This window comes from Urocitellus parryii, chromosome 3, assembly GCF_045843805.1.
Source record: "Urocitellus parryii isolate mUroPar1 chromosome 3, mUroPar1.hap1, whole genome shotgun sequence".
Taxonomy (NCBI): Eukaryota; Metazoa; Chordata; class Mammalia; order Rodentia; family Sciuridae; genus Urocitellus; species Urocitellus parryii.
The window spans coordinates 213,690,701-213,704,676 of NC_135533.1; the positions used below are offsets into that span (position 1 = coordinate 213,690,701).

Below are 13,976 nucleotides of genomic sequence, written 5' to 3' on the forward strand. Positions count from 1 at the left end.
AATTTGAGTCTTAATATCTCTACCTGATTCCATTTTCCTGCAAACCTATTCCCCAAACATACTTATTGTTATGAAATGCAGAGGTGTAATTATCTGCTTGTGTTTTCATGTCAAAATCATCTATCAAACACTTTTATTTCACACATTTGCCTAAAACATAGGTAAAAAATCATCTAAGTAATTTGCAAAACAATGCCCATTGGCCATGAAATCTACAAGTTTATATTAACCTGAGCTTTTAATTTCTCAATGAAGTACATTTCTCTTCTGCGAAGTCTTTTCTGGTGCAAAGTGATAGAAAGGACATCATGGTTTAATTCAGTGGTATATTAGTATAACAATCATTTCAAAGCAGTCTCCCTGTCACTTAAATAACAGTGTCTGGATAATATGTTGTCAGGACATGATTGGTTGATTTCCAGTGCAAAAGCTGTGTCCAAATTTACTCTTAATGACCTACATTTAGGTATCTACAAAAACAGTCACTATCACCTACATCTTCTCCATCCTAATATGTATCATGGAAATGCAATTTCACCCTAACTAGGAATATTTTCTTGATGACTCCTGAAGAAGTTTGGTCTTGTGCAGGGAATACTCTTTACTGTGGCTCTAACAGAAGAGCCAGTGCCCTGGGCTGGAGTCAGGCAGGCAACATTTCAGACTTGCATCACCTGCCAGTGTGTGCACAGTGTGTGAATCTCTCCTCCTCTCCTTGCTCACTGCTTAAGGGAAACACAGATTATAACACCATCTCCACAACATGTGCAACATTTGGAACTCAATGAATATTTGGAAATTGTTATCTTAGTAAAAAATTTCATAATTATGTTAAGTATTAACATTATGGAGGAAAGCAATGGTCAAGGGCACTGGAGGCCGGAATGAAGTGAAACCCTGTTGTAGGTCTCAGTGGAAGGCTGCAGTCTTAGGTGCCCCTTCAGCTTCTGCCTTGTTGCTTTTATTCAAATCCATGAAAATCTCTGCCATGGTTTCTGAATAGTTGCCTACTGTGGATGAAACTAAATAAAAGTAAAGTGTCCCTATGCCCAAAACATGGACATAAACGACAGGACACTGTTTGAACTTGTCTATTCCCATGGACACTGCTGGAAGGAATGAAAGGACAGTCAGGAGGCCACAGTCTGTTCATCCAAATTCGTTTTGGTCAATATAGGGAAAAGGGTGGGGTGCTTCAATTCTCAACAGACTTGCTCAAGACGTCGCCCTGTGCCAAGCAGAACTCAGGCTCCAGGGTGTAAGAAATAGAAGAAAGGAAGCCGTTCCTCCCAGATGCACTGCACATGCATCTGTAAGGGCAAACATAAAGTGTCCCATCCAGAAACAGGAAAACGGTCACTTCAGGTCACTGGATATATTAGTTGAGTGGAATGAAGATTAACCTATCAGGACTAACAGTACCAATAATATCCAGATTTATCATGCCCTCATTTTATTCCCCTATCCCATATGATTCACATAAAAGAACCAAGTATCTACTTTATCCTTACTGTAGTTGCATCAATGGGAAATGAATTCAGATGACAGGGCTGAGTCTAGACACCAGTGAAACCAGGGACTGCTTTACAGACACAGTGACTGGGCTGAAAGACTCTGGAAAGGATTGATTTAATTATTTAATTCTTTCCCACCTGACAGTGTTCAGTGTGGGCCCAGACATTTTCTCTGCTAGTAAATATGAGGTACATTTTTAAAATATTTCCAGTATTTGGGGGGAAATGAAATCAAACCTGACCTTAATTTTGCTTTGAGATTGAGAGGGCTGTTTTCAAGCATGGAGGAGCATGGAGGGAGCTCCCCAGAGGTTCTGAAGGGGCCCAAGATTGTGATCTAATCTGAATGACCATCAGCTTCCCCCACTGTGACCTCTCCTGTGATTTGTGGATGTCCTTCTATTGTGCATGCACCAGGAACCCCACTGCTCTGCCCTGTGATCCCCAGGAATCTCACAAGGAAGAGCCCATGGGCAAGGCTCTCTTTCTGCAGGACAGGGAAGAGGAGTGGCTGGTTGACCTCCTGATGGGACAGCCTGCCAGGGTTCTCCTGTGATGACCTGTGTCCATGGTCAGGCAGCCCCAGTGCAAACATGGCTGCACTCTTTCCCACCTAACAAAGGAGTACAAGTTACAAAAGTATAACACACGCCTTCATTTTCTATAAAATAATAATAATGTGGACACATATAACTAAAGTAGGATGGTGTTTATGAAAAGAAAAAAAAAAGGTAGTTGGTTAGCACCTGAGCCTGGGAAGCCCTGCACTTTCTGCCATCCTCCTCATCATCTTATCATCACCATCACAGTCCTTTCTTAGAAGTTAAGAAATACTTCTGAAGGATTCATTTTGTGCTGTTGTGGGTGATATTTATGTGAGAATCAGAACCAGTGTGGGTGGACAGCACAGTTTGGATAAGATTTCTCATCTCCCCCTGAAACAAAAGCTTGAACCCCACAACCCCAAGTTGAACATGCATGTGGTGCCCTCCCATGTGGCTACTCTGTGGTGTTTGTCCCTGTGCTGAGGTAACACTACTTCCCCAGTCCTTCCCACTTCCATGGCCCACTCTGTACTTACTGGGTCACGCTGCTTCCCTGCAGGGTCATCACCAGGAAGTGCAGATCCTAAGGCCCTACCAAGTGTGGAGCTCAGCGACGGAGCAACTGTGTCCACAGGAACAGATTGTGTCATCAGGAGCTTCCTGATGCAGAAAATCCCAGGAGGAGACACAGCCATGCAGCTCACTGGACAAGAACCATCCACTAAAGGGCAGCAGGCACAGGCTAATTGTGCACTAATATAGGACCTTGGAAGATCAATACACAGAGCTTGTAATTAGACTAATTGGTCCATGAAATCCCCATCTCTAAGGATTCTCCATCATTAATGGGGAAGACAAATGAAATTGAATGTCCACATAAGTTTCTGGCCCTAACTCTAATTAGTAAAAAGTTTACATATTCTATTTATTTTCTTTCATTTATGTGTTCCTTAAAGATACATCTGTGATTAATGTTCATTTTATTGGGATAAAATATCAATGCAAACAAATATCACTTGAACCATATTAAGTACACTCTTTAGTGACAAAATTGCAATCACATTGTTATGCCATAATCACCATCATCCAAATCCAAATATTTTCTATCTTCTAAAATTTAAACTTTGTAGCCTGGTGGAAAAAAAATTCACCATTTCTCCCACCCCAACCCAGCAACCACCACTCTATTGTGAAGCATGTTGAGGAGAGAGTCATCCAAACAAATCATGCTCAGGGAGGAGGCATTTCCACAACTAGAGTTAATTCTGTTCTATTTTCCAGCCTGCATTGCCCTCAGGTGCCTTGGGCCCTGAGAACAACCTGTTCTGCTGGCAGCCTCCTTGATGGTGGTGTAAGGACTCTGTTTCTCTGGCTCAACTGAAGTATTCATAGTACAAGAGCCCACTGCACAACCACAGAGGCCACTGTACCTTCCAGGCAAATGCAGCACACTTGAACCAAGATGCAATCCACAAGTAAATAAAACACCTCTTTGTTATTGAAACTGTGTGAGAAAAGGCAAGATTAAGGAGAAAATGTTCTCAGAAGAAATCAGAATTTTCAATATTCTCATAATGAGTATTAGGAAGGCAATCAACTATTGCATTTGGCATCCAACACTAACCAAAGATGACATCCAAATTACAACCAAGCACTGAGGGATCAGGAGGACTGAACAATGCAAGGAGATGCAGAGGACCTTAGTCTAATCATATACCATCACAGTCAGAAGCTCAGGAAATATTCTTACTAATAATTGACTATTTTATTTCTTTTTTTAAATTTTTTTTTTATTATTTGCTCAAAACATTACAATGATATTGACATATCATACATTTGATTCAAATGGGGTACGTAATCTTAATCTTATTTTTCCACGTGTACATATTGCAGGATCACATTGGTTATACAGCCACGTTTATACATAGGGCCATACTAGTGTCTATTGTATTGTACTGCTCTTCCTATCCCCCTTCCCCTCCCCTCCCTTCTTTCTACCCAATCTACTGTGACACATTTCTCTCTCTCTCTTTTTTTCTTCCCCCTCACACATTCTTATATGTAATTTTGCTTAACAATGAGGGTCTCCTACCATCTTCTGTGCAATTCCCCTTCTCTCTCCCATTCCCATGTCCCTATTTAATGGTAATCTTCTTCTCATGCTCTTCCTCCCTGCTCTGTTTTGAGTCACCTCCCTTATATCAAAGAAGACATTCTGCATTTGTTTTTTAGGGATTGGCTAGATTCACTTAGCATAATCTGCTCTAATGCCATCTATTTCCCTGCAAATGCCATGATTTGTTGTTTTTTAGTGCTGAGTAATATTCCATTGTGTATAAATGCCACTTTTTTAAATCCATTCATCTATTGTAGGGCATCTGGGTTGGTTCCACAGTCTAGCTATTGTGAATTGTGCTGCTATGAACATTGATGTAGCTGTGTCCCTGTTGTATGCTCTTTTTAGGTCTTTTGGGTATAATCCGAGAAGGGGAATAGCTGGGTCAAATGGTGGTTCCACTCCCATTCCTGGTTTTGTGGGGGAATTTCCATACTGCTTTCTAGAGTAGTTGCACTAATTTTTAGTCCAAACAGCAGCATATGAGTGTACCCTTTTCCCCACATCCTTGATGATATTTATTATTATTTGTATTCTTGATTATTGCCATTCTGTTGGGAGTGAGACGAAATCCCAATGTAGTTTTAATTTGCATTTCTCTAATTTGCTAGAGATGTTGGCCATTTTTTCATCAATTTGCTGACCATTTGTATATCTTTTTTGAGATGTATCCATTTAGTTCTTTATTTTTTCCCTTTGGTTAGGAGAGATTTTTATTTTATTTTTATTCTTTTTAGACATACATGACAGTAGAGTGCATTTGGACATATTATATCACATAGAGTATAACTTATTCTAATTAGGATCCCATTCTTGTGATTTTACATGATGCCAGGTTCCACTGGTCGTGTATTCACATATGAACATAGGAAAGATGTCCAATTCGTTCTGCTGTCTGTCCTATTACTCTACTCCTCCCTTCCCTTCATCCCCCTTGGTCTAAACCACTAAATTTTTATTCTTGCCCCATCCTTGTTGTGTGTTAGCAGCCACATATCAAACAGAACATTCAACTATGTTTTGTTCCCCCCATTTATTGATTGGGTTATTTGGTTTTGGGGGTGTTAAGTTTGTTGAATTCTTTGTATATACTTTGAATATACTTTGAATTCATTGTATATATTAATGTTCTATAGGAGCAGGTGGTAAAGATTTTCTCCTGTACTGTTGTCTCTTCCTTCTCTTATTTCCTTTCCTGTGAAGAAGTTTTTAATTCGATGCCATCCAACTTACTGATTTTTTATTTTATTTCTTGTGTTTACAAGTCTAGCTATGGAAGTTGGTTCCTATGGTAACACATTGGAGTGTTGGGTCTACCTGTTTTTCTAGCAGTTTCAGGGTTTCTGGTCTAATTCCTAGGTCTTTGATCCATGTTGAGTTGGCTTTCATGCAGAGTGAGAAATATGGGTTAAATTTAATTCTTCTACATATGTATTTCCAGGATTCCCAGACTATTTATTGAAGAGGCTATCTTTTCTCCAATGTATATTTCTGGCAGCCATCTGTCTAGTGTCTGACAATTGTTTTGTGTTGTTGTTGTTTTGTTTTTGGTTGGTTTGGCTCTGTGTCTTCTGTTCTTTTTCATTGGTCATCATGTCTGTTGTGATGCCAGTACCAGTACCATACTGGTTTTGTTACTTTAGCTCTATAGCATAATGAGTTCTGGTATTGTGATGCCTCTTGCTTTGCTTTTCTTACTAATAATTGCTTTGACTATTCAGGGTCTCTTATTTTTCCAAATGTACTTCATTTCTGTTCTTTTCTAGTTCTGTGAAGAATATCATTAGAATTTTGAATCTGTAGAGTGCTTTTGGTGGTACAGCCATTTTGCCTATCCAAGAACATGGTAGGTCTTTTCATCTTCTCGGGTCTCCCTGAATTTCTTGAGTGTTCTATAGTTTTCACAAGATTATCTCAATATATGTAGAAAAAGCATTTGACAAAGTTCAGGACCCTTTCATGTTTAAAACACTAGAATAACTGGGGATAGAAGGAACTTACCTCAACATGAAGACCATAAATGACAAAATATGACCAACATCATACCAAACAGAGAAAAGCTGAAAGTGTTTCCTCTAAAAACAGAACAAGACAAGGATTTCCACTTTCACAACTCCTGTTTAACACAGTCCTTGAAACTCTTGCCAGAGCAATCAGACATGACAAAATAATTAAAGGGATATGCATGGGTTCTCTCTCATCCAGTAAGGAGGTCCATGGAACAGGGGAGAGGAGAGTATGGCTGCATAGTTGCTAATCAAGACCTCTGGAGACCAAGCAGGAAGCAAGTCTGATTTTATTGTGCAGTTACCATGTATATATACTCAGGCAGTAGCTAAGCAGATTATAGGCACCCACCAATGTAATTTCTGCTAACTGTGCTTGCAGCAACCAATCGAGGAGTGGGCCATGGAGCAAGCACAGGGACTGCGACACACAGCCTCATGCCCAGGACTGTGCCTATGGGGTAAGCAGCCTGTTGCTCATCCATCTAGCACAAAGGAAGTGGCCTGCCACTCTGATGCCCTTAATGTATGTCATGTATGCAGTATTCCATGCACTTGTCCCCACAGGGATATAAACAGGAAAAGAAGAGCTCAAATTATCTATTCACTGATGATATGTTCCTATAATAAGAACACCCCAAAACTCCAAAAGAAAGTTTCTAGAGCTCATAAATGAATTCAGCAAGGTAACATGATACAAGAACAACTCTCATAAATCAATCACATTTCTATATTTCAATGACTAATCTTCTGAGAGATTAGAAAAACTATCCCATTCACAATAGCCTCAAAACAATAAATTGCAAATCAGTAAATTCAAAAGAATTGAAGGACCTTTGCAATGAAAACTATAAAACACTAATATTATTTTTTTTAAACTAGGGATTGAACACAGGGGCCCTTACCCACTGAGCAACATCCCAGCTCATTTGGTATTTATTTAGAGACAGGATCTTACCGAGTTGCTTAAGGCCTCGCTAAATTGCTGAGACTGTCTTTGAACTCTCCATCCTCCTGCCTCAGCCTCCCGAGCCTCTAGGATTACAGGCATGCACCACAGTACCCAGCAACATTTAATTTCATTTTTAAAACTCATTGGCTTCGTGAGTACACTTTCAAAATGTGGTATGTAAATAAAAAGAAGTTACAAATTTCACCATTGTCAAGTGCATAGTGTAGTGGCATTTATTGTTATTTGTTTTCTTGTGAAACTAACTACTATCCATCTCCAAAATTTGTCATCTTAATGCAGTGAAATCTTGATACCTAACATAGGCTGAAACCATTATACTATAAAACATGGTGAGAAACTAAAACTATTTATGTTATGAAGAGGCACATTAGCAGGGCAAACCATTTAGCTTTGCTGAATTTTCCAAGATATTGCAACTGAACAACACAGTTGCTAAGAGTGGAAAATTCGGCTGTGGAGTCTCCTAAGTGCATTTTTAATGTCCCTGTTCCTCAGGCTGTAGATGAAGGGGTTCAGCATGGGGGTGACCACAGTGTACATCACTGAGGCCACTGCACCCTTCCTGGGAGAATGTGATGCAGCTGAACTCAAGTACACTCCAACAACTGTTCCGTAAAATAAGCCAACAACTGCCAGGTGAGACCCACAGGTGGAGAAAGCTTTGTACTTCCCACCCGAGGATGGGATCCTCAGAATGGAGGCAATTATCTTATAGTAAGAGAAAAAGATCCCTGAAATAGGGAAAAGGCCATATATGGCAGCAAGAAAATACTTGACAATGTTATCAGAGAAGTTGTCAGAACAGGAAAGATTCAGAAGTTGAGAAGGATCACAGAAGAAACTGGAAATTTTCACATCCTTGAAGCTGGGAATTTGTAAGATCATCAAATTGTGCAGCTGAGAGTCCAAAAGACTCAGCAAAAATGACACCAAAGTTAAAAAGCCACAGAGACGAGGGTTCATAATGACTGTATACTGCAGGGGGTGACAGATGGCCACAAACCGGTCATAGGCCATCACAGTCAGAAGCATGTCATCCATACATACAAAAATGCCAAAAAGAGACATTTGTGTCAGGCAGCCCACGTAGGAGATGACTCTGTTGTGAGTTTGGATGTTCACGAGCATCTTTGGGACTGTGGTCGAGATGAAACCGATGTCCACAAAAGACAGGTTGGAGAGGAAGAAGTACATGGGGGTGTGGAGGTGGGAGTCAGAGCTGACGGCCAGGATGATGAGCAGGTTCCCAAGCACCGTGACCAGGTACATGGACAGGAACAGTCCAAACAGGGTGGGCTGCAGGTCTGGGTCCTCTGAAAGGCTCATGAGTTGGAATTCTGAGACACGTGTTAGATTTTGTGCTACTATATTGCTTGAACACCTTTTAAAAAAATCAAAGAATGTGAGAATTAAGAAATGTGTACCAAGCACCCCTCCATCTGTACATATTTGCATGGAAGTATTCACAAAATTATTCACACTTGAATACTGTGCATCATTAATGATTCTCAGGCGTGTAACACACAGTCTTTGTACACTCTTCATTCACATTCTGCATTATTTACCCCTCTTCCATATCCACTTGAGAGACATTGGTCTGAACAATGTTAGAAGTCTAGGAGCAGTGGAAAAACAAGTTCATGATCACAACAAAATATTGCATACTCTTTTATGAAAAAAAAATAAAGAATAAGTAATGGCCTTCGTAATTAAGAAAAATACTATTAATGAAACTATTTATTAATAAAAGGAAATTCAGAAGCAGTTTGATATGCCTTGTTTGGTTCTATCACCTTGGGAGAAATTCATTTGATTTAAGGTATCTAAAGTACTGTGTATCAGGTACTTTAATTTCTCTGACAACTAAATCATGAGTGAGAAATCATAATTAGAAAATATGATGGGCAATCATCTTCAAGAAATCTCATTATTCATTTGAATTTTTATTCCCCTACCCTTAAGTTTGTTCTTGAAAATTTATATAAATTAATAAATATTCTTCTCTTTTTATGTACTTTAAATTTGGGTAAATATTGTTAAGTGCACACAATCAGTGTTATCACTTACCACAAATGCAGCATTTGTATACACTGTACCTGTCAATAGTTCTAAAATCTTAAGCCCTAAGAAAAACTTTGAATAGATTACATTTTGATACTTATATTTAAATTTAAAAATATTTTATTTCTCTTTGGTATAAATTTGATATTTCTATAAATTTTGATATTTTATATCAACCCATAGAATATCAGTGAAATACCTACTATACAAAACAATTCTTCATTCTTTTTTTAAAATCTTCATTCTATTCTCCAGTTGTATGGAAATTCTTACTTCAGCTTTGTGAAGGAAAGAGATGGTTAGTGTATGTCAGGTTTCACTATTGAATTGGACAATAGAAAACAGAGAAGAACAACCAGTAACATAATTACTTCTGGAAACTTCCTCATCTGTTAAACAGTAATAATAATTACTGACTTGGTGGAGATGCTGTAAGACTTTTTTAAATTTGAGATTGAGAGACGGGTGTGGTGGTACCTGCCTGCATTCTTAGTGATTGAGGAGGATCAGTCACGAGGATCACAAGTTCAAACCCAGCCTCAGCAACTTAAGTCCTAAGCAATTCAGTGAGACCCTGTCTCTAATAAAATATATAAAAGGGCTGGGGATGTGACTTAGTAGTTAAGCACCCTTGGGTTCAATAACCAGTATGCCCCCAAAAAACCTTTTTTGAGATTGAGATTTTGAGGATCCCTCTCTAGGCTCCCTCTCCTCTACTCAGAGGGCCCACTTGCTCTGTTGTGCAGGTACTAGAAGATCTAGAGGAAGAACATTGGGCAGCCTGGAAGCCAGAAAATGAACATAAGTGCAATTTTATACCTGGATAAGAGGAAGAATGGAGAATATTATCCAGTTCTTGTTTTTCCTAAAGCTGATTAGTATGAGGTTGGTTCTGAAGTAATTGTAGTAAATGGGGTTTAATTCTTCTATCAAAGAGGAAATGGCAAGAACTCACATTGAGTGAAAGTATCGATACCTGGATATTTTCCCAATCCAGGGCTCTTCAGAAAAAGGAAGTTTACTAAATAATCCCTTCCATAAAAATTGAAGCAATAATCAGATCAGCAGATGGGTAGACATACATGCAGTATGAAAAAGCCACCAAAGAAAATACCCCAAACAACCCAAAACATGTCAAGACCTGTTCCCGCTGACAACACAGTGGAGGAAATGTTAGAGAATAAAAATTTAGAAAGTTCACTTTTAAAATGTTCAATAAGATAAAGGAAGATGTAGGAATTAACTTAGACAATACAAAAACTGAATGATCATTCCAATAAAGACATAGAGATTCTGAAACAGAATGAAACAGAAATTGTGGAAATGACTCAATAAATCAAACAAAGAGTTCAATAGAAAGCATCACCAATAGAGTAGACCACTTTAAAGACATCCTCAGGCCTTGAATACATTGTAAAATCTTGAAAATAAACTCAACAATAAAGAAAATGTGTTAAGATATTATGGCCAGAATATTCAAGAAATCTGGGATGACATTATAACAAAAAAATCTAAGAATTATTGGTGTGGATGAAGGCTTCAAAATACAAAATAAAGAAATATACAGTCTTATCAATGAAATAATATTAGAAACTTTTCCAGCCTTAGGAATGAGACAGAAATACAAATACAAGGTGCAAATGGAACCCCACACAATAAAGACCAAAGATCTTATAAAAAACACATTATGATGAAAATGCCTAATATATATACAAGAAAGATAGAATTTTAAAGGCCTCAAGAAAAAAAATGTCCCATCACCTTTAGAGATAAGCCAATTCAGAAATCAAATGATTTCTCATCCAAGACCCTAAATGCCAAGAGGCCTTGAAAAAGTATTTATAACATCTGAAAGAAAATGGACACCAACCAATATTACTATATCCAGCAAAATGATCATCTGGAGTTGAAGCTGAAAGGTAAAACTTCCATTATAAGGAGAAGCTCAAAGAATTTATAACCACTAAGCCAGCACTACAAACCATACTCAATGAAATATATTTCATGCCAAAAAAAATGAAAAGTAAAATTAAGACAAGTATATGGATGAATCACACTGAAAGAATAGTCAACTTAAGGAGAATCAAGTCTGAATTAAGAATTAGATATCAGCCAAAATGGCAGGAAATAAAAATCATCTCTCATATAATGTTGATATAAATGCTCTACACTGTCCAATCAAAAGACTGAGATTGGTAGATTGCATCAAATATAAGACCATAAGAAACTTGACTTATAAACTTGGTTTACAGGAAAAGAGATCCAAATAACCAAGGTGAAAGGATGTAAAAAGATCTATTATACAAATGGAAACTGAGGGCAAGCAGGAGTCACTCTTCTATCAAAGTAGACTTCAAGGAAATTAACTGGAAGAAAAGAAAACGGTCTCTTCACAGTGATAAAGGGACTCATCTAACAACAACATATAATGAACATAAATCCTCATGCTGGGTACACATATGCATAAAACAAACCTTCTCAAAATGAAGAATTAAACAGGTCCCAGTGCAATAATGGGTGATTCCAACACCCCTCTCTCACTGTCAGATAGGTCATCCAGACATAAGTAAAGACTGATCAGAGCTGAATATTATTACTAATCAAATGGACTTCAGAGACAGCTACAGAATATTTAATCCATCAAAACCTGAATTCATATTCTTCTTAGTGGCACATGAAACATTTTCTAAAACATTGGATTTTAGGGAACAAAGCAAATCTTAGTAACTATGAAAAGAGGATACACTTTTTTGAATTTTATCATATCATAATGGAATTGAGTTAGAAATCAATGATAATATAAAATTAAAAACTATTTTAACACCTGGAGATCAAATAACACACTTTTTAACTTTAAATGGACCATAAAAGAAACCAGAGGAGAAATAAAATAATTCATAAAAACAAATGAGAATAGAGATACAATATATGAAAATCTCTGGGACAGGATGAAGATAATTCTAAGAGGAAAGTTGATAGCACTGAGTTCCTATATGAAAAAAATAGAAAAGTATCAAACAAATAATCCAACATTAGGACTCAAGGCCCTAGAAAAATAACAAATAATTCCAAAATCAGTAAAGGATAGGAAATAATTAAAATCAGAATTGAAATTAATAAAAATGAGAATTTAAAAATATAAAGGATCAGTGCAACTGAGTTGTTTCTTTGAAAAGATAAACTAACTGAAATAAAGAGAAGACTCAAAGCAACAAAATTAAAGTGAAAAAAAAGAAAATATCATCAAAGACACTTTTGAAATCTAGAGGACCATTAGAAACAATTCGGAAATTTATACTCCAGTAACATGGAAAATCATGAGACATTGACAAAATTTTTAGACACATATTACCAAAACAGAAATAGGAGGATATATGAAACTTAAATAATCAAATATCAAGCTGATAATTTTAACCAACCATTAAAAGACTTCCAACAAAGAAAAGAGCAAGAACAAAGGTATATTAATCCAAGTTCTACCAGACCTTTAAAGAAGAAATAATGCCAGTTCTCCTCAAATTATTCCATGATATAGAAAAAGAAGGAATATTTTTAAATTTATTCTATAAAGCCAGTATCACCCTTATATCAAAACCAGACAGACATATCACAGAAAGAAAACCTAAGATCAATAAACTTGATGAACATAGATGCAAAAATTCTTAACAAAAATATTGATTAAAAAAAAAAACGGTAAGAAGATAGTATAGCATGATTGAGTGGTTTTCATTCCAGGGATCCAATGTCTCTTCAACAAATGCAAATCAATAAATTTAATACATCACATAAATGGAGTTAAGGACAAGAATCTGTCATTACCTCAATAAGGTGCAGAAAAAGCATTTGACAAAGTCCAGCACTCTTCATGTGAAAAACACTGGAGAAACTCTCATACATGGAAATTAGATCAAAATAAGGGAAAAAAGGGTTGGAATCACATGGAAACAGATATCAATACAGTATAGAAAGGGATTGAGGGTCAGGGAAGGGAGGAGGGATGGGAAATGGGAGGAAAGGTGGAATGAAATTGACCAAATTAGCATATGATCATATGTGAATATTCCACAATGAATTTCCCCTATGTGTATATCTATAAAATACTAATTTTAAAAAGTGTAAATAAGTAGAAGAAAGACCAATAGAGGAAACAAAACAGGAAGAGGGAGGAAGAAAGGGGAAAGTGAAGTGCTAGGGACTGAATCAGAGCAGATTATATTCCATGCTTGTGTAATTATGTCAAAATGAACCCAGTACAGTGTATAACTACAATTCACTAATAAAAACTAAATATAAGGGATTGTACAAAACAGAAAATCACCTGCAGGATACCATAGTGGTTACTAGTGCAGATAGTGGTCACCAATGAATGCAAAACCATGGGTGAAACAAAAGAGAATATTAGATTGGCTGGCTTAATGTTAATCCTTTTGAATATACTGTAATACATTTTTTTTCAAAACCTGTGATTATTCAGTGAGAAATTTACAACACTGTATTGCAAGGTTTATAATCTGTGGATACAAAATATACAACAGCCATACAAAGATACAAGAAAACAAAGTCTTATAATGTTTTCTACTTTGTAGTCATTAAAGTCATACAATATTAACTCTAAGTAGATTGTAGTATGTTAAGATGCATATTGAAATTTTCAGAGAAACTAGCAAACTGTCATTAGTATGTAAATACTAGTAAGAAATTAAAATAATTAGAATAGGTATTTACATATGTCCACAGGCCCTGTAGTCCTATTGGTCCAAA

General features: G+C 37.0%; 1 protein-coding gene across 1 annotated transcript; it reads right to left on the reverse strand.

The window, feature by feature from the left end:
- Positions 1 to 7,586: 7,586 nt before the first annotated feature.
- On the reverse strand, positions 7,587 to 8,570 carry LOC144253924 (olfactory receptor 7E24-like). The gene has a single exon (XM_077796574.1). It carries the CDS (start codon positions 8,478 to 8,480, stop codon positions 7,587 to 7,589), a length of 894 nt encoding a protein of 297 aa, XP_077652700.1. The 5' UTR covers positions 8,481 to 8,570.
- Positions 8,571 to 13,976: the final 5,406 nt, after the last annotated feature.

What these genes read in the sequence shown, in the direction of transcription:
- LOC144253924 (XM_077796574.1), bottom strand. Translation starts at nt 8,480, where the DNA reads ATGAGCCTTTCAGAGGACCCAGACCTGCAGCCCACCCTGTTTGGACTG.